The sequence below is a fragment of the Anser cygnoides genome, chromosome 1 (assembly GCF_040182565.1).
Source record: "Anser cygnoides isolate HZ-2024a breed goose chromosome 1, Taihu_goose_T2T_genome, whole genome shotgun sequence".
NCBI lineage: Eukaryota > Metazoa > Chordata > Aves > Anseriformes > Anatidae > Anser > Anser cygnoides.
Window position 1 is genome coordinate 142,936,183 of NC_089873.1, and position 20,417 is coordinate 142,956,599.

Sequence of the window (20,417 nt, forward strand, 5' to 3'; positions counted from 1 at the left end):
TGCCGGTGTGGCGTTGCATAACCGAGCCGGGAGGTACCGCCGGTGCCCGGCGAGGCCGGGAGCCCGCCCGGGGGTCGCCGGGGTCCCGCTGTCCCCGCACTGTCCCCGCGGGCCGTCGGGCGAGGCCGGGCCGTGCCGGGCCGTGCCAGGCTCCGCTTGGGCGCTGCCCGGCCGGGGGGGACCCCGGTGGCTCCCGGGGTGGCCCCGTGCAAAGCCCCCGCTGCCGGCTCGGGGCGTTGTGCAAGCAGCCCCGATTTCGGGGCTGGGTTTTTCGGTCGAGGTTTTATTTGATTTTTTATTTGATTTTTTTTTTAATTATTTTTTTTTCCCTGCTTCCCCTTTCGTTCTCTTTCCAGCTTCTCCTTTTCTTGGATCCTCGCCTGTCTCCTCCCACAGAACGAGAGAGAGAGAGAGAGAGAGAGAGAGAGAGAGAAAAAAAAAAAAAAAGGTCACGTATGTTTGGAAAAATATGTAGGTCAGTGGAACATTCCCTGCACTTGTGCAAACGGAGCCGGGGAGGGAGAGCTCCTCCGCAGCCCTCTCGCTCCCCACCTCCCAGCCCGGCCCTCCCCGAAGCCCGGGCGCTCGGCGGCGCGGCGGGGAGGGGGGACCCGGCGGCGGGGGGTCCCCGTTACCCCCCCGGCTCCGCTCCTCGGCGAGCGGCGGAGGGAAGCCGGAGCGGGCGAGGAGCCGGGGCCGGGGCCGGGGCCGCCCATGGGCGCGGGGCTCGGGGCGCGCCCCCCCAGCTCCGGCGGCTGAGCGGCTCCGGGGCGGCGGCGGCGGCGGGGGCGGCGATGCGGGGCCGCCGGGGAGGATGCCCCCGCCTCGGCCGCCGGCCTCCAACTTCGCGGCCAACTCCCGGCCCCGCAGCCCCCGCCGCCGCGCGGCCAACTTGATGCCCCAGCGGCAGCCCGAGCCGGCAGCCCCCCCGGCCCCCGGCCTCCTCGCCCCCCCGCGGCAGCCCGGGCTCCCGGCGGCCTCCCGCTGCCGGCGGAGCCCCTGGCCCCGGAGCGCCCGGGTCCCGAGGCGCCCGGGGCGGCGGCAGCAGCGCGGCATGCGGCGGCCCCGCGCACCATGAGACGCGGCACCGGCACCGGCACCGGCACCGGCACCGGCAGCGGCTCCCCGGCGGCGGCGGCGAAGAGTTTGCCGGCTCCCGAGGCCGGCCTCCTGCGCGGCTGGAGCAGCGGCGGCCGCTGCCGCAGCGGCACCGGCAGGCACCGGAGAAGCGGCGGCAGCCAGACCACCGGCACCGGCACCGGCACCGGCGGCGGCTCCCGAGCCCAGGTGGCCACCGCGGACAGCAGCAGCGGCAGCACCGGCAGCAGCACCGGCGGCGGCACCGGCGGCGGCGGCTGGGGCATCCCCGCCGCGCTCCCGCAGCAGCGGCAGCCCAGGTAACGCGCGGCGCTGCGGCCCCGGGCCTCCCTCCGCCCCGCGGGGCGCCCACCCGCGACCCCCCCACACCCATAGGTCCCCGTCCCCACGCGTGACAGCCCCCCCGCCCCCCGCTCCCAAAGTTTCCGCGTGGAGCGTGTGCGGGGCTGGCTGTCCCGGTCCCCCCCCCGACGGGGATGTCCCTTTTGGGGACACGCGAATGTCCCCCCACCCCACCCCCCACCCCCCACCCCGGCCTCGCCTTGGTGTGGCCGCAAGGGCGGTGTGGGGTCTGGGGATGGGGAAGGTCCCCGGGGGGAGCAGAGGTCGTGGCACCCGCTGGAAGAGCCCTGCTGCTGCTGCCGCTGCTGCCGCAGCCCCGAGCCCGGCTCCCGCTTGCTCCCCGTGCCCCCACGAGGGGAGGCTCGGATGCGCTGCCCAGAGGCAGCTCAGGACGTCTCCGGCGAGGAGTTGTGCCGCCGTGCTTTCTTTCCCCTACGGTCACCGGGCTCGGCTGTCAATTAGCAGGCACGCTCGCCCATAATAAACTTTCCTCCGTACTCCTCAGCTGTCTGCAGGATGGCAGTTTACTTTCACTCGAGTGACTCAGAAATAATTAGCAGTTATGAGCGCTGCAGCCAGCAGAGGAACTTTCATCCTTTCGCCGTGCTAAATCTCCGGGAGGGCTGCGGGGCTCCCCAGGATGGACACGGCTCACCCCAGCTTTCCGTGCCCGCTCAACAAGTGGGCATAATTCACCCTGCCTTTTCTCGAAGCAGAAAATGATCGCCCTCTCCCCCCTGCACGAAATGTTCCTCTGTGTCCCGTGGTTTTAGTTTGTTTGGTGGTACCGAATAATTAGTGTTCACGCTTTCCAGGCGTAGCCTGCTCATGTGCTGAGCCATGGCTGATTTCCGAAAGCTGGCGGCTGGCGAAGGGCCCGATCCTGCACGCACTTCTCTAGGTGAATGTTGACACGGAGTCACTCCACAGGGATGGCCTGGGAACGGGGAATCTCCAGGGGATGTGATTCCCACACGATACACTATCTCCACTGAATACGTGAAAGGAAATTAAGGTTTTTCCCGATCCAGGTATCCGATTCCAGGGTGATTCCCCAAGCTAGCCACACTTCTGTGCCCTGCCCCAGATCGTGGAGGCGGTAGGCTTGCCTAAAATTGCTTTCCCTCACGACTAAAGGCACACAGGATTGAACCCATAGACTGCACTTGACAGAATTGCAACTGTTGTCCCATTTTCTAGCCCAGCACTTGAAGGCGTTGCTATTTTATCCTCGGCAGAAATGTTATCTATGGTTGAAATTACCTAGTGCTTTCGAATACAATGCTCTGCTTTCAGGTGCTTATGCATTTGCTAAGCTTAAAACTAGGCTGACATTTTCTGGGTTGAGTATTTGCTGAAGACAGAATCTCTTTGGGAAGTTTCAGATAAAATGGTTCAGCTGTTTCTGAGAACGTGGTGAGAGGAAAATGTATTCTTTGGCCACATATCTGACAAAGATGGTTTAGGTATATTTCATCCTGCATAGGGAGACCTCAATCTTTGTTTTTCTGTGAATCTGCATTTTTTGGCTCCGTTGAAAACACTTTCATTGAGACTGTTGAATTCTTGTGGCTTTGTGCTTTGGAGCAGGAAAAAGATACTTGGCTTGGGATCAACCTTGTGGCGGGGGTGTGCGTTACGTTGAGCCTACGAAAGCCTTCCAGAATTTGCCTCAGTTATCATTTCATCGCGATGCTCAGGTTGCATGCTCGTGGTGGTTGCGTGTTGAGGGTTTGACCGTAGCACTCGTACAGAGGATGCTGAATGCCCCCCACTGCTACATGCTGAGCTACTGCTCATCCTCCTGGGATGAGGGGACTTTCCACCACAGGTCTTCTTCTGACACGTTACTGCTGCGGTGAGCTCCGTAGGCAGTGAAGACTATCTCGGCTGTGTCCTTGGTGGCTGGGTGTGCCTGCTGGCATGGAGACAGTGTGGAGAAGGAAGAGGAAATGGCTTAATTCGCATGCGTCGGGACAAGAAATGGTGGGACTGGAAGGGAGAAGCGGCAGCACCGGTGATGGAGATGTGGTAAAAATGAAGGGCAGGGACCTTGGGTTAAGTGAGAGGACTTGAAGGGGTCATTACTTGACAAAGCTTGGGAACAATGTGCAGGGGAAGGGCTGGAACTGTAAGTAGAGGTGGAAAACCCAGACCCAGAGAAAGAATGGTGGGCAGAAAAATGTGGAGGGAGCCTTGTGGTGGATAGGGGCAGGAGATCTGAGCCTGCAAAAACAGCAGTTTCCAAGCTTTCAGCAATTGAATCGTGGCACTATAGCTTCTTTATCCATCTCATCTCCCCCCTCACACTGCCTTCCACGGTCCTCAGCCCCTTCCTCCCCTTCTTCACCCCTCTCTCTGCTCCCCCACAGCAACTGTCTTCATCTCCTTGCCATGAGGGGCAATGTTGATGCTCCATTTGTGCACCTTGGACCTGGAGAAGGGCAAGCTCAGTTGTGGAGCCCAGAAGTCACTGTGAGCCCATGTGGCTGTTCACCTCCTCATTCTCTACCCCGCCAGCAGGCAGCACCCCAGGGACCCATCCTGTTGCCTGCCCACCTTTTTCTGGCACTAGCTTTGCCACAGAGAGGTGGTGACTTTGTATGCCCCACTTAAGTAACACAAGACTTTTCTGCTGTGGACCTCAAGGAGTCAACCCAGTTGGTGACTCCTGCCAGAAGCTTATATGGGTTTTCCACTTTTTTTAACTGGAGGGGGAATTTATAGCTCACTATATTAAGAATAAATCAAAATAGCGAAGTCCTGTGGAAACAAAAAAGTAAATAATCATGTAGCCGGTGTTGCATCATAACTCATTTGCCTAACGTAGGAAAATTAAGATCAGCAACTGATTGTTTGTAGCTCTAGCATTTTTTAAGGATAGGACATTTTGCACAGCAAACATAATAATTTAAATAGTTGCCTATGTTCAGCCATAAGTTTTGAGCAAACAAATTTCATCACTATACAATTGATAATTGGTAAATATAAAACAATTGAAAATGTTTATTTCAACTGTTTATTTTATGAGTACTTCATTTCTTTCCCTCCTAAGCTGGATGGTATAGAATTTAAGTAACTTTCATTTGTTTATAGTTTTGCTTTCAGGCTCTTAGGGCAGATGCACTTGAGTTGCAAATTTTGCAGAGATCGTTATCTGTATAAAAACCAGTCATCTTCCTGTATTTAGCTTAGCTTTCTGTTGATCCTTGGTCTTATTAAGACTTGTTTTTGAAAAACTAGGCTGAGGCCATGCAAATATTTGTATTTTAGCAAATTTATTTCAGGCTGCAAGTTTAGGAGAAATCAGCATCAGCTGACACTGGCTTTTTTGTTATGAGACTGATACCGAAGTTTGAAAAGGAAATACCATGCAATACTATTTAAGCAGAACATATGGATGTGTATGTAGCAATGCTTTTGACATTACAGAGTATGTTTTTTTCTGTTTGTTTATTTGTTTGTTTGTTTGGGGATAGGGGGGAGGCAGGGGTAAGATCTGCTATGTGCCACACAGGATATATGTACTAATATATCACCATCTGAATTCAGAAATGCAAGAGTTGTGGTGCAGGAAGGACACTGATGTGATGTGACCCTGTAGGTTTGTGTTAGAAGCATCTGAGAAACTCCAAGCATGGTTCACTCTCTGCTCCTTGCATTTATCTTGTGGTGGCTCAGGGATCTCAGCAGATGAGGCTGAGGGGTTTGTGGGGACACCTCCATTGGACTCGCACACATAAATTCCATATACATTTGGGTGGGATGGTTAAGTGCTGTTTTTTATGCTTCAGTTCTTGCGTCTTTTCCCCTGAAGGCAAACCATGATGCACACCTCAGTCCAACCCAAATGTTGCGTTTAATAACACGTTGGTAAAGACACTTCTCTTCCTTTATCCAAGGACCATGGCAGAGGCCATTGTTTCTTGCATGCTGCCTACCACAGCTGGGAGGAATATCCTTTGGCACCCCTGAAGCTAGGCTGAAAAACATCAGCCTGACAATTCACTTGTGGCTTCAGAAGAATAAAGCTCTTACAACAGTTAGGTCACCAGTGAGCTTGGACCTTTGTCGCTAGGAAATAGCACTGCCACACACTTTGCTCTCTGCTCTCTCAGTACCTGCCTGTTGTTCCTTGTCCTGTTCTTCATCTTCAAGCTCTTCGAGGCAAGGCCACTGCTTTATTCTGTGTATGTACAGCAGGTGCATGCCCAACTCCATGCCAGAAGCTTCAGGATACTCCAGAAATGACCTTGTACGTGGTGGGTACAGAGAGGTTCGCTCACCTTTTCCTGTTTGGGCACAAGTGTGTAAAACAGGTGGTCTTTTGCTAGCCTGATAATGACAGAAATTGTGTTTCATCTCCTTAACACTATTCTTAGGGATCTGTGCCTCAAAACCACAATTGTTAGACAAGTCAAATGATGATATGGAAAAAAAATCTAAGGATGCTTATGCGGGTTTGAGATCAGAATGGAAATTTGGAAGTTCAGGTATGAACCCTCTTGGTCATTTCAAAACATGGAAGAAGTGCCAGCATGACAAAGTGTCATATACCAGGACATTTCAACCAGCCTTTCTCTTTGAGTATCTTTGTGTCAGGTGAATGTAATATGCATTGCATTCAGACATAATGTGTCATGCTGGAAGTTAATAAAGTTTGTGTTACTTGAGGCAAAATCATAGAAATTCATTGCTACAAGTCACTGAAGATGCAAAAAGTTAGATTAAATCTTCCATAAACAACTCAGAAAATATCAATGCAATGTTCAGATGTGGATTTAGGGAAAAAAAGTGGGGGGGAGGCAAATAGAACACTGGGAGTTTCTAAGAAAAAAATTGAAATAATAAAAAAAGGAAAATCATTATTTCAGTCTATTAACTACGGTGTACCCATATCTTCAATACCATGTGTTGTTGATCCACTGATTTCAAAAGTGTGTGGAGGGAGGAGATTCAGGGAGGGGCAGCAAAGGTGATCAGAGGAACAGCAAGGCTTCTGCACGAGTAGCGACAGGGCTGATAAGGCAACGAGGGGCAGGAGAGGCAACAGAAATCCATAAAATTATGCATAGCGTGGAGGAGGCAAGCTGGGGATGACTGCTCACAGAGAGGACATCGGATGAAGTAGGCAGTTGTCGGGACTGAAACAAAAGGAGGTGGCTCTTCATGCAGCGTGGCCAGGCTGCCGAGCTGCTCGCCACAGGATGTGGATGCTCAGAGGTTACATCAGCTAATGAGGTGACTGGATGAGTTCATGGAAGAGAAATCCATCACGGGCTATTAAATACAAAACCACTGCCTCTGGCTTAGGAAGTTCTGAGCTGCAAATTCTTGGAAGCTTGGTGAGTCTCCTGAGGAAATATCGCTGTTGGTTTGCCTTATTCTTGTACGCGCTCCTTGGCACCCATGGCTGGGCAAGAAGGTCCCTGTGGCTGTGTGTGCTCTGCTAAATGAAGTCTCTCGGGGTCTGGCCCCCGTAGGCTCCCCAGTCCAAGTGACTTGTGGTGGCGTGCATCTTCCTGCTCAGGGCTGGCCCCATTATAGCATATTTGCCGTGGAAAGAGCTGGTTTGAAGAAACTAGTTGAAGTGCTCCAAAGCAGAGCCAGGGGATGAGCTAAAGCTTATGCAGTGATGGAAAAAGCAGGGTACAGGGCTCAAGCTCGCTCCCTGGTGTCCTATTATTTATCCGTGCAGACATGCCAAGCATAGACAGTCTTATCTTCTTCGGTTCGACTAGGTTCAGAAAGCAATTACGTTCACGGAAGCAATCCCACCAAGAGGCATTGAATACTGAGCCACAATGCCTGGCTGAAGAAGTCTCTGCTGGGAGACTGTAATATTGCCACATGCCTACCCTCTTTGCAAAACCTTCCCAAGCCTTTGCTGCTGCCTGGTGTCAGAGGGAGGATCTGGGGAGAGATGGTTGTTTTTCCTGACCTGACAATGCTGTAGTTATGGTTTTATCTGTCCATATGAGAGTAGGCTTTGAAATTCCAAATAGAGAATAGGACTGTGTCTTGGAAATTAATTTTCTTCAGCTATCCACAGTACTTAAGCACTGGTTCAAACAATAACGTCTTGTTGGCTGCTAGTTACTAAACCAGACAATTTTGTTAATCGTCTGAGAAGCAGATTTAAACTCCCTAGATCATGAGCACCATGGCTGTTCTAAAGCAAAAACTGTGTATTACTGATCGCTTAAGCAAAGGTCAAAGTATAATGTATTTACATATTTGTGTGTTTCCTTGCTAGCTTTTAGACGAGATCTAGTGATGTTAAAACAGCAGCAACAATCTGAAACTCAGCAATGTGCAAGTCCTTATGATAATTTTTTAAAATTTCTGCATGCTAGCTGGTAAGAAACTCAAATGCAGCACATAATTGAACTGTATGAATGCCTATTCGTATTTTAGGTCTACCTTATGCAGTCAAATGGCAGGCCCTTACGCTGAGTGTGTGAGTGGTGTTGCATAAGCAACATAAGCCCAGGGAACCAACAGGAGCTCCAAGAGCACTCCTGGATCCTGCAATTCCTGCTGGATCTCATTTAACATTATTTATTAAGCAATATTCACCTCTCTCCCCAAGAGTTATCTTGGAGCAGTGGTACTGATTTCATTTCCCAACAAGCCTTGCTTTTTAGAAACGTCATCAAACTTTTCAGTCAATTGAGCAGTCTAATGTCCTGATAGCCTTGAATTTTCTGTAATCAGCACTCAATCAAGTTAAAAATAAAAACACATTAAAACGAAAACCTTGAGCAGGAAAATACTTGTTTTTCATTCTCGTTTCTAATTCAGTAACCATTCTTAAAGCCCATCACTATGATTTGTTCTATCTTGGGAAAAACAAGTTATTATTCAAGCGGCTTTTATTTTCTTTAAAAATAGACAATGCTGTTCCATCGTTAGGAAGAAAACCAGAACAAGAAAATCAACTTTAACAAGCTTACAGATGGCAGTGAATTTCTTTAGCATAATTTTAGTCCTGCAGAAAACAATAATTGAGTTTGATTATTTTTTATCGTTCTGTCATTGATGAACCAAACCAACCATTTTTCTCTTGATTCACTCTTAGGTGTGTCTAATCGTTAAGATGGAGGGCTCTTTTAAGAAGGAAGCTCCCACCTGTAATCTCTAAATCAACAGGTGAATGTGACTGTGCAATACCTGAGAATTGCTGGCTGGCTGTCCAGTCAGCAGCTGAATGAATCCAGCTTTGAACACGTTCTGGACTTATTGGTTTGGGTGGGATGACTCTTATTAATATGTCAGGGAGAATTGATATTTCCCGTACAGTGGATAAGATTGGTATTCTTGCGAAGTCTTGCAAATAATAAGTATTATTACTGTGTGCAATGTGATCAAGTGGAGTCAGGATATTTTTCTGCTGTTCATAGTTCTCACACAAAATATCTGCTTTGTTGTTTTTATTGGTAATTCTTCAGATTTTACTTGTGGTATTTTGTCTGTTCCTGGTTTTGACATCTAAAACAGTAAAAGGTTTTAAATTGGAGGCTTTGCGTTTGACATACCCACAGTCCAATTATACTTTCAGTGAGAGCTCCTTTAATTTATGATTTATAAACGGGAAATCAGTTATGTGATTTCTACATGGACCATTAAGGCCACTACTTAGACAAAATCTTCATCCTGTTCACCAGATGAGCGTCTAGCTTTTAAAATTGGCTTTATTTTTGCTACAAAGGTCGGAAGAATATTTTCAATCTAGTTATCTTATGCTTTGTTTTCAGTATTTTAATACAATATCTGTGTAAGATACTTTCTCTGTCTTTCTGCCTGAAAACAGCCTAATCAAAGAATACTTCTGTGAACCACATGAGTGCATTTCCAACAATTTCAGCAAGAGCAATACAGATACAAAATAAATAGGTCACTCATATTCACTGTTGTAGTGATAGTATTTTTTTTTAATAAGAAGGACTGAAGAATCTTATTTGTTTTCTGAGCCATTGCTGAAGTCAATGGAAACTTTCCTGGAATAATTTTGGACCTTTAATTTGATTATTTGCAAGGTGGCATGAGTCTGTTTTTTCATCTTTTCTCTTTCTTTCCAGCACAAAGGGCCTCATTGTCAGCTGATGCACACTGATGTATCTCAGCTGGTTGTGGCAATTACACTTATACTGCCTGGCCCCTAATATCCATACTCCTTCAAAAATGCAGTCTTTTTCAACAACAGAGTATCTTGCTATACCTTGCTGTTATTCAAGTATAGGAAATAAAGCTGCATTTGGTGACTATCCTGCTGTCCTCATTAAGGCAAAACTCCTACTGAAATCAAGGGGAGTTTGGCTTGACAAAGAATTACTGGCTTGAGCTTTTGAAAGGACTAAACTTTCTCCGTCCCTTTTTATTTTATTATTATTATTTTGTATCTCACCTTGCATTTTAGCTGTTCCTTCTCCTTCTTTTATATTTTTTCATCTGTAACTCTCTTCATAAGGGTCTTTTTTATTTTTTCTTCAGTCAGACCTTACGACCTTTTGGTTATCACCTTTCCCTCTCTTCCTTTCTTCTCCCCTCTCATTATCTCATTCTCTCTTTCAGTTGTCCTTCTGTTATCCCCACCTTCACTGACTAAGGTACCGTAAAAAGTTGGTATACATCATGCATTTGTCAAGGAATTTCATTGGCTTCTTTAGGCTACTTCTACGTAAAGGTGCCTATATCAAGGTACTTATCTTAGGGTGAAGAAACAGATTGGTGATTTAGGCAGAGGTTTGTTTGCACAAAATTAATCTCAGTAATCTTTCCTTGTTTTCTGGGCAGGATCTTAAAAGTTTCTCTGAAGCATTTGTGCAGGGTTTTAGCAGTAAATTGGGTTTTGAAGTGATAAAATACATATTTGGCACAGTATTGCAGTCAGAAGAAAATACTTCATGATTTTAAAGTCCGTGTAAAAAGGGTTTTGTTGATGGCAACAAAACTGGAAATCTCAAAAGAGATGGATTTTGTTCATAATTCTTCTACTGTGCAAAGATAAGAGCTTAGACCACATATACAACATCTTTGTGCATCAGTCCTCTGATTTACAAACTAGGGCAGCTTTGCTGTGTAACGTAAGCTCTGATCAGCTATGGGTGCCATTCAGAGCCAGGTATTTGAGGGGGACACTGAGCAGGAGTCTCTGGCATGCTAAATACATCACTGGCAGAAAGAGGAGTCACAGTGAACCCTTTCCTGGGTGTTGATCCATCTTGGTGGTTAGGCTACATTAGGAACTTGTGAACTGCAGGGATGTTGCTTCCAGCTACACTTGGGCTTCCCTTGGATGCCCAGTCCCCACTGGTTACCTGTCTAACCTCATGCTTCCCCCCTGCTACCTATTAATTGTTCTCGTTTTTAAGATGGAAGACATTTTGAAAGTGCTAAGTATTGTTATTTTCTAGCTAGTCTGACAAAAATTCAGATTCTTTTCCAGAATATCTTGTTCATGCTTGCAAAGTAAATAGTAAGCGTGTGCCTTAATGGGTGGCATAGAATTTCAAAATAATGTCACCAGCTTACAGATTATTAGCATCTGGATCCCTCCAGACATATTTCTTAATGTAAAAGGCGTAATGCTAACATTACTTATTCTTTCTTAAATTAGCAAACATCTTCTCTTTTTGCAGTATCTACAAACATTGTTTCATGGTGTCCAATTTCCTGTTACTCTGGCAAACCTAACATGTACCAAAAACTACAGGATATATATATAGTGTAATGCCAATTAAAAAGGCATTATTTAAAGCAATTTCTATATGTTCTGTTCAAAACTGTCTTCTTCCAAAGAACAATTTACACTACATCTGAACAATAGATTTGTTGTTGCTTACCAAATGGGAAATTTGATAGTTTTTTCCACATCCATTCATATTTTTCAGAGGAACTAAGTTCAGTTTTTAACTTTGAAATACACTTTTTTTTTTTCTTTTTTTTTTTTCTTGGTCTGTAATATATATATTTTCAAAGTCATAATTGGCATTAGACTTGCCATAGTTTTCTGCAGATTTTTTCCCACTGTGAAACTACTAGAGGGTCATCATGCTGGTTAATGAAAGAGTGATGACATTCTTTGTAAGTTGTATTTAAATATTCTTCTATGCAAATTTTTCCTTTTCATGAAAAAGTTTAAAGAGACATCTTAAAAGGAATCCCTTCGAGTTTTGAAAAATGCAGGTTAGATTCATTCAAAATCTAGATACCCAGCGGTGGGAGGTAATGAGACATTTCAAAATTGCTACTGTGTAACTGAGAGGGGATTCCAGACATGAGATGCAAGCATAAAAATTGGGTATAGCTCTTCACAATGCCACTCGTTTTGCAGCTGAATTCCTCAGTACTGTTCTTAGAGTGTATAATCAGTTATGCTTGTGCTGATTTAATCAATTATTCTTGTGCACAAACAAACAAACACAAAATCTGGCTAATTTCAGGCTCTCTTTGAAACACCAGACCTAGAGATTTAACTTACAAAGAAAGAAATATTATTTTCAAGCTTCTAGAGTGATTTTAAAAATGGCAAAGTTATATTTGGGAAGTACCATACTTTTTGGTACCGGCAGCTGTGTATCCTTATGCAGAAGTGGATTTGGCTGAAAGACCAATTCATAAATATTGTATCCAAAGACTGCAGCAAGCTTTCATATTTGCAAGAGATAATGTAAAATGTGCAACATTTTTTCTTCACCCGAAGAAGTCTCAGCTTAAACAGCCTGGTCTCCCAAGTATAGTGAATAATGGCCAACTAACAAAAGTATCCATGGCTTCTTGAATCACATAGACTGGAGACAATTCTGCCTGCCTCCTCGGTGAGCCAGCACATGCAGGAGAAAAGGTCAGCCTGCGGAGGTTAGTCTGAAATCCCCCCTGCACACTGGGAATCTGTGAAGAGGCTTGGAGGGTGGAGATGTCAATAAATAACTTGACTCCTGCACTCGGCGACTTCCCATCTCTCAGCCTATGAGCTTCCAAGCAAGCAGCACTTGCTGTGTTACGGGCTGCTCGGGGAAAACAAATGGGAGATGGGGTAACCTCTCATGGCTCCTTTAGAAAAAGTCCCTTTTTTTTCCCCCTTGTTTCTAGACCTTTGCTTTAATCTGTGGCCTGGGGAAGCGAGGGATGTAGGGGAGAGGCAGGCGTTATCTTTGGTCTTATGGCTCCTCTCATTCAGGGCTGCTCTCCAGGAAGAAGTTTTCCCCCTTGTGAACACAACAGTTTTCATGGCAGGGGCTCTGTGTGAAAGAACGCCAGGGAAGAGTCTGAGCGTGCCTGATGTGTGCTTGACATCTTAGCACAGATTCAGCAGAGCAGCTTAATTCAGGTAAACACTTAGGCACATGCTTTTCATTACCCATTTGCTCAGAACTTCATCCATCTTTTCCTGAATATGGAAAGACTTAAGCACATATTTAAGGGCTGACTAGGTCCCCAGTCTGACTCACGCATATACTGCAGCGAGGATGGGTTGGATGGGAAGGGAGCAATCATCACAGTGGCACGGCAGCTAAGAAGTGAGGTGTACTGTCTGAAAATCAGCATGCTAGCGAATGGCCTCACTTTGGGAGGCAATTCTGTATCTGGATATGACCCCAAAGAGACAACCTAGCCTGGACTTAATCTCATCTATCCATTTGTTTCCCATTTGTTTCAAATTCCTCTGCATATGGCTTGGATGATCCAAAGTAGGTTTATAATTAAAACTAGTTTGTTCTGCAACCTCACGTTCAGTAGTTTTAAAACTCACCCACCCAGCAACCCAAGGAAAGGACAGTGGTCTTCTGCAGAATACTTTGGGTCATCTGTATGTAAAGCTTCCCAGGAAAAGGTGAGGATTTAAGATAAGGATTACTTAGACCGCATAAGCATGATGCTTTCTGAAAATTATTACATATTTGTCAGCACTGAACACGTACCAAATGCTTTTGGCTCTTTCTAGTTACTGTATTCATGAAAAGCTATGGTTCACGGTTTTGCCTGCAAAATTTAAACTGATTCAGGCACTGATGTAACCTTTTTGCTTCTTTCGAATGTTCTTTTGAGAATTGTGAATCTACATTAACATTTTGCAACACAGAAAAAGGCACTTAAGAGCTAGTCCACAAATGCTTCTGCAGGTGGATCACTTTTGACTAGGCGGGCATTGTCTGCTGTTAAAGATCTTTGCTGAAAATAATACCACTGCAGAGGCACAGTGGTAACTTTCTCTAGCAGAGATTGCTAGCAGAATTTATTACAGTTTGTATGAAGTTCCTTTACTGGCAGAACTAACCTTTTTTCACAAAGAGGATAAGCTATCCCAGCAAAAAAGATGTTTGAGGGGGAGCGTAGTAGTGTCAGCACCAATATGTTTCCCACGTAGGGTTCATTAAAGTTTCTCTATATTCCCCATTGACAACACCCCTTGAAATCTGTAATACAGGCTACACCTAAATCAAAAATGGATAATCAGTTCCAAAACTTGGTCTGATTAATAGTCTTAATTGTTATTTCTATTCACACTTTAATCAGGAGTGTGTCTATGATGGAGGTAGCGTGTGTTTTTCAAAGATTATAATGAATCCAGAGTAGTAAGGAGCTCAGCTCTGGCCAGCCTTTTTTCTGCATTTTAATCTGGAGTTAATAACTTGTTGGATGTTTCTCTCCAGTCTTGTTTCCCAGCTAGTCTCTAGGTTTCTTTTGGAGAAGTCTGTTTCAAGTGAAACTCCTCTTACTCTGCCAGAATGCAACACCTCCTGCAAGACAGTTGTCTTAGAGAACAAAGTAATAACTGGGGATTTGTGAGATGTTTCTGGAATGAACTCAGGCAGCACACCAGCATAGCATATTCTTCCATTTAAGACCAATTTTCCATTGCTTTATCAAATGTTACCCATTAGTACTAAAGCAATGGTAGCAAGATTGCTTTAATCCGTGTAAGTCTCTGCTGCTACTGCAAAAGATGATCCTTCCTTACTTCCAAGTCTGGACACTCATTTCTGTTATTTCCCTTGTCCTGGAGCAGTGGGCCAGACCAGGAAGCTGATCTTGCTGAAATTTAACCTTTTCTGTGTGTGGATGGGTTAATTTTCAGCTGTTATGTTTTCCTAAGTTGGTTGATGGTGCAGCCATACCAATGGTAGTGGTGGCGTTAGAGGAAAGCAGGATTTTCTTTGGAGCTGATATGGGTTTAAGCCACTTTACAGTGTTCAAAGAATGTTCTTCATGTGAATGTCCTGGAGGACAAGAGAAATGAGCTGGGTTTTGTCTTGCAGGGAGCTGGTGAGTGAAGAGATGAAGACAATAAAAATATGATAATCAGAAGGAGAGGGAGTGCAGAGACTGAATGAGGAGCAAAGGAGACCAAGAAATTTGAGCTGCAAAGTGTGTCAGTGGGGAGAAATGTGAGAGGGGGGTTGGAGAAAGAGCCCCCAGTACTAGATGGGTTGAAGAGGGGGTTTGTGGCTAACTGGAAGAAGATAGTGTTGGAAAGGGGATGAGCGTAGAGCTGAGCCTGGGAGTAGGAAAGTCATGGCGGCAACCTGGATGCAGCACGGTGGGAAGAAAGAGGCTGGAAGAAAAGCCACGGAGGTCTTTAGGCTGAGCAAAGACTGGAAGTGAGGCTGGAAAGCAGAGATTCTTGGGAAGTACTTGGGATTTGGAAAGCTAAAACCAGAGATGAGCACATGCTTGTCCTGAAGTGCAAGGCTGGACTGGGGGGTCTGAGGTGTGCAAAGAGCAGTCAGGCTGGAGATCAGAGGGACAGGCAGGCTGCTTGCTCACATAGGCACCTGGGAGGAAAACCTGATGCTGGCAAATTTAGCACACCTCCACTTGCAACAAATGCCCACAAAGCTCACAGAAGAGCATCTCATCCCTGCATCTCACAGCTTCCCCTTGTTCCTACATGCAGCAGGACCCTGTGACCACTCCAGAGTTTGTTAGCTGAAGTGACTGGAAGTCTGCTGATATTTTGGAAATGCCAGAACAATGCCAATAATGAGGATTTTCACTTTTTGAAAGACCTAGCAAAATCACATACTCACAGAAGCTGCATTAAACACTAACCGCTGCAGATGCAAAGTCGAGCACTCAGAAATTAGGAAATAGCATAATTAAGTCTGTCTGTGTAATTTTAATTTATTCACTTCCTGCATATTCATTATGATTCACTACTTAATGATTTAATGATCACACTACGCTCAAATAATTTTTTTGTTTCTTGTTACCGGTCATTTTAAGTCAGGTTAATTTGCTGGCAGTTCCCAATCAGTTCCCTGAGTCACTGCTGGCATAAGCTGGGGGAAAGGGAAAGGATGGGACCACTTTTGTGACGGCAATGCTGACTTGTCCTGGCCTAAAATAATTCTGAAATGATGACATTAATCTGCATGCAGCAGGGTAAAAACTTCTGTTTTATTAATTGTCAGCTATTCTGGGCCAATTTGTAAAGTGGGATATTGTTGCTGCAAAGACCATACAATTGCAAAGCAGGATGGTCAGACTTTTCTCAGGAAGATAACAACTCTCCTGTTTAAACTCTTTCGCCTGATATCAGGAATAATTATAGTAATTCCAAGGCAGACAACAGATTGGAAACTTTCAGCTCAAGTGGTTTGATTGTGGAAATGTTTTGTGTGACCAAGAGAGGTTCTCATAGCTGGAGGAATCAAGCAAGGCTTCTTGGCCAGCACTGTCCCCAAGTCATTCTCTAGACAAGGCAAGAGGTGAGGGAGGTCTGAGAAGGCTAGCCCTGAATAAAATTTGTATTTCCTGCAGCCAGATATATGAGCCTTAATAAAACCCTCAAGACTTCTGACATTCTTCTTGATCATTCTCTAGATGCATTTACTGAGCAAAGCTTTTCTTAGATGAGTTTCTCCCTTTTCTCTTAAAATTATTGCTTCTGTATTTGGGGGGGGGTGAGAGGAAAAAAATGAAAAATTAAGCTCATGCGTTGTTCTCAGTTGCAAAATCTACTGGTTACAAGTGGTTATGTACAAAAATGGGGCTAAGAAGGGGTATTTTATGCACATCACAGCCAGATCGTGAAGGGTAGTGGCAGCGGCTGTGTACTTAACACAGGTAGGGAGGGGGAAAAATCAACAGCCACCACTGCTAGCAGCACTGTCCTGTTCAATTATTGTGGCTGCTGACAGGCCCAGAAGATGATTTGAAAGAACAGGATGTGTACCACATAAAGATATTTCTGAGTCACGGCCAGTTCCCTTACATCCTCAGTGCAGTAGCAGGAAGGGGAGGTGGCACATGGTGGCTGGCTGAGCTCTTCACACTGGGGTATTTCGAGTGACTGTCTACCTGGTTCAGATCTACTTTGTACCAAGCAGGCAGCAAAAAGCACATTCCAGATGAAATGCTGACTCCCTTGAGCTCCAACGTGGCCAAAATTTTGCCTTTGTCACCCAGAGTTTTGGGGCTGCAATGAGGCTATTAGATGTTGTTGCCTGTCACACTCTGTTCTCTTCAAAACTTTCCACTACTTTGACTCAGCACACATAATTTTTTGGACTCTTTATCTGCTTTAAAAGGGGGGCCTTTATGGTTCAGCAAGCTTGAGGTAGGTCAAAAGAGGAAAAAAAAATTGTTTAATTGAAAAATTTCCCTGGAAACTTTGTTTCTAATAGGTTGTACAGCTAAACAGGTAGTTTAAAAGATTAAATTTGATGTAGGATTTCTCATTTATACTTTGAAATGTATGTAACTGAGAAATGATAAATACTGAGCCCACAATGTTACCTTCTTGCTCATTTTCAGATGTTTCTGATGCTGCGATGTGCTATGGTATGGTTAAAACAGCCTTTCAAGATTTTAAATTAAAAATGTTAACTGGTTTAAATAGACTAATAAAGATTTTTTTCTTACTAATAGCTAAAGTCATCTTTATGACTACCATGATGATACAGTTCTCATTTTATAGAATTATGCACTATTTTTATATCAGAGAAAATATCAGTTGTACATGTTCAGAGCTATATAAAGCTTCAAAAATTCTTCTGATATGAATTATTTCCAAAATTGTCAGTATGCAACCAAACTCTTGAGATCAAACAGGCTTTTTAATTAGTTTTCTGATCTTCTAATTGCATCTTTTAGGAGCAGATTGACAGGCATTATTGAAGCTTTTTATGTATATTTATAATTTAATCTCTACAAAACCTTGTGCAAAAGGAATTTTATTGTCTATTCATAAACTCCTTAAGGTAAGAAAACACAAACTTTAAGACTCTTGCTGTAACGAAGTTGCTTCTCGCTTGCTGAGCTGGAGTTCCATGTGCTGTTCTGTATTGTGTCTGTAATTCGATAAGGTATAAAGCTTACGCTTCGCTTGAAAGTTATTTTTATTGTTGAAGTGACTTGATTACTCTCATGTATCAATGTCTTCAGGAGCATAATAGGTCTTGTTTCTATCATATATTTTTATGCTCCAAACCCATATGCATGCAAAATATCATCCTTTAGTTGTGAACTGTTTAAGAACAAAGCCTTACACAATTTATTTATTTATTTATTTTCTGTGCAAGGCTGGAAAGCTCTGAAAAGAATAATAACATAAACAGTAAGAATAAACACCTTCATGGTGTCCATGCGTCACATCCTGTCAGATTGATGCATTAACTTGTTGGATTACGGGCTTCAGTCAGCAAAGCACAAAGGGAGCTGATAAATAGAAGTTTGGCCTGTTTTTCTATATAATTAAAAGAGTCGGTGGATTTAAAACTGATGGAAGGCAGTGGGCATTGCTGAAAGAACAGGTGAGATTTGAAAGCAAATGCAAGTTACCTGTCAGCTCTTCAGTCAAGAGAATCATTCTTTCATTTATTGTGGTATACGGAGACCAAAAGCTCCCCCACGGACTTCCAAGGGACCCAGTTGACATCTGAAGTCCATCCATTATAGCTACAGTAAATACATTGTTGTCATGGTAATGCAGTGATCAAAGTCTGAGGGAAAAACTCAGGCATTTCTCTGGTTCATAGCGCGAGATGAAAGGGAGGCCTGACAAGAAATAAAATAGAATTGACAAGTATTTTCTTTAGGTTGGCTTCGCAACCCTCCAGAAAGATATTATGATTTTTAATTTAAAATCTGTCTATTTCAATGTGTTGATTTTGTATAGCTATTAGGATATTGTTAGTACTGAGAATAATGTCGTGAGAGTCATCAGGGTAAAGTGGCTCTATTTGTCCCCAAATCTGTTTCCAATGATATGGGGCAAAATTGACAACTGCCCCTCGTGAAGCCATGCAGGGAAGTAGCTGTGAGCAGCTGGGATGCTTCACAGCAGATCTACTGAGGGGTGGGAGGTGAGGTTTCACAACAGACTAAAGCTCATTTAAGTGCACTCTACCATCACGTGCCCTTAAACAGTGAAGGACTGCTCCTATTTGCACCCTTAGTTGCAAATGGCCTTGAGCCAACTTAGTAGTTGGCCTTGGGCACCCAAGATGCACAGCCTGGATTGCTTACTGACCGAGCAGGAGAAAGGCATGTCCCTGAGGAGCATAGAGGAGAAGGGTGGCTTGAAACCATACCTTACTTAGGGCCATGCATAAGATAGGAATACAAAGTGCCAATGTCTTCTGCATTTGGGCAGCAAATATTTCTCTCTCGGTTGTGAATCCTCATCCAAGGCGGCCCGCTTTCCCCGTTATATTGCCTGGGAAATTGGGACACCACTTTCAGGCTTCTGATTTCCACTCCAGAAAGAGCTGCTTGAACATCAGGCCTGGCTGCACATAATATTACCCAGCTCTGATCCCTTTTCAGAGGAATCATCTCCTTTGCCAACATGCTCACAATGTGTTTCTAGCCCAAGTCTAATATTACTTGCTCACAGTGAATATCTCGTTATTCCAACACTGCGTCCTTCACTTCAGTAGTGTAGCTTAATGGGGTATACGCATGCATGCCCATAAATCTTGATGGATCAAGCTGTGCAAGCTTTAGACCCAGTGAAAGGGGATGACTCACCTGATGAAGTGCTCACTAGTCAAAGCAAAAGCTGCACAAAAGAAATCTTAAGTGTTAAAATAATCTTTTGTCAACAGGGACAGATTCTGACCTTCTTAATCACAGTGACTGCATCTCACAAGTAGTCCCAGTGAATGAACTGAAACTACTCACAGAGTAATAAAGCAGCTCGCCTGGGAGAAAGGGTACCGAATTCCAGCTATAGGTCATCCACCTTGTGTTAAAGTCTCGATCCATTTAGTTGATGTCTCATGGCTAATGTTCCATGACGGCCCTTTAATACACAAGAAAACAGCTTAATCTGAGAGAGCCCTCCTGGCATGTTATAAATTTCATCAGTATTGAAGGGACCATTGAAATTACAATTACAAAAGAAGATGTGAAATGTCATGTGACATGCTGATGATAAAATGCTGATCTCTCTCCTAATTTATTTCCTCAACACTGGAGGAGGTCCACAGCCCACTGCCCAACAGGCTGAGCTAAAGGCATAAATATGGAAGGAAAGGCAAGCACAAGAGGAGATTCAAGGGAAAATGTACAAAGCTGAAAAGGACAGTAATCAAGAATTTCTCTTCCAAAGCATGTGGTTATCTGAACAGAATTGATCAGAGTGTTGAAACCACTATGGTGGCTTCCATGCAGGATCAAAACTGCTTTCACTGTGTTTTTTAAACATAAGCAGTACAAAAATTGGGTGCACGTGAGCCATCACAGATCAAGCAGAAGACCTGTATAAACACCATGACTACAAAACTGGAGCCCTCCCTGTCTTTTTAAGAAAATCCCATGCAGGAAAGAATGGCAAACTTTATATTATTTTATTCAACAATTACAGTGTCAAAAAACAATTTAACTTTGCAGACCTAAATAATAATAAACTCTTTGTTTTGAGAATATTACTGTCTCATGCAATCTTTAACCTAAACAAAGTAAACAGAAAAGTAGTTTTCTCTGAGTAAGGGCTTTATGATATGCCCCAGAGGAATTAAAACTCC

At 44.6% G+C, this 20,417-nt stretch overlaps 1 protein-coding gene across 4 annotated transcripts in view; it reads left to right on the forward strand.

Moving 5' to 3' along the window:
* The first annotated feature begins 466 nt into the window (after nucleotides 1–466).
* Nucleotides 467–20,417, forward strand: part of NPAS2 (neuronal PAS domain protein 2) — a 99,132-nt gene continuing 79,181 nt past the window's right edge. Inside the window, exon 1 of one of the 4 annotated variants that reach the window (XM_066984235.1) lies at nucleotides 467–1,397. In XM_066984235.1, coding sequence (XP_066840336.1) covers nucleotides 1,075–1,397 — 323 coding nt within the window. In that variant the 5' untranslated portion in view covers nucleotides 467–1,074. The remainder of the gene's footprint in view (nucleotides 1,398–20,417) is intronic. The other 3 variants (XM_066984227.1, XM_066984243.1, XM_066984250.1) reach the window with 3 other exon arrangements.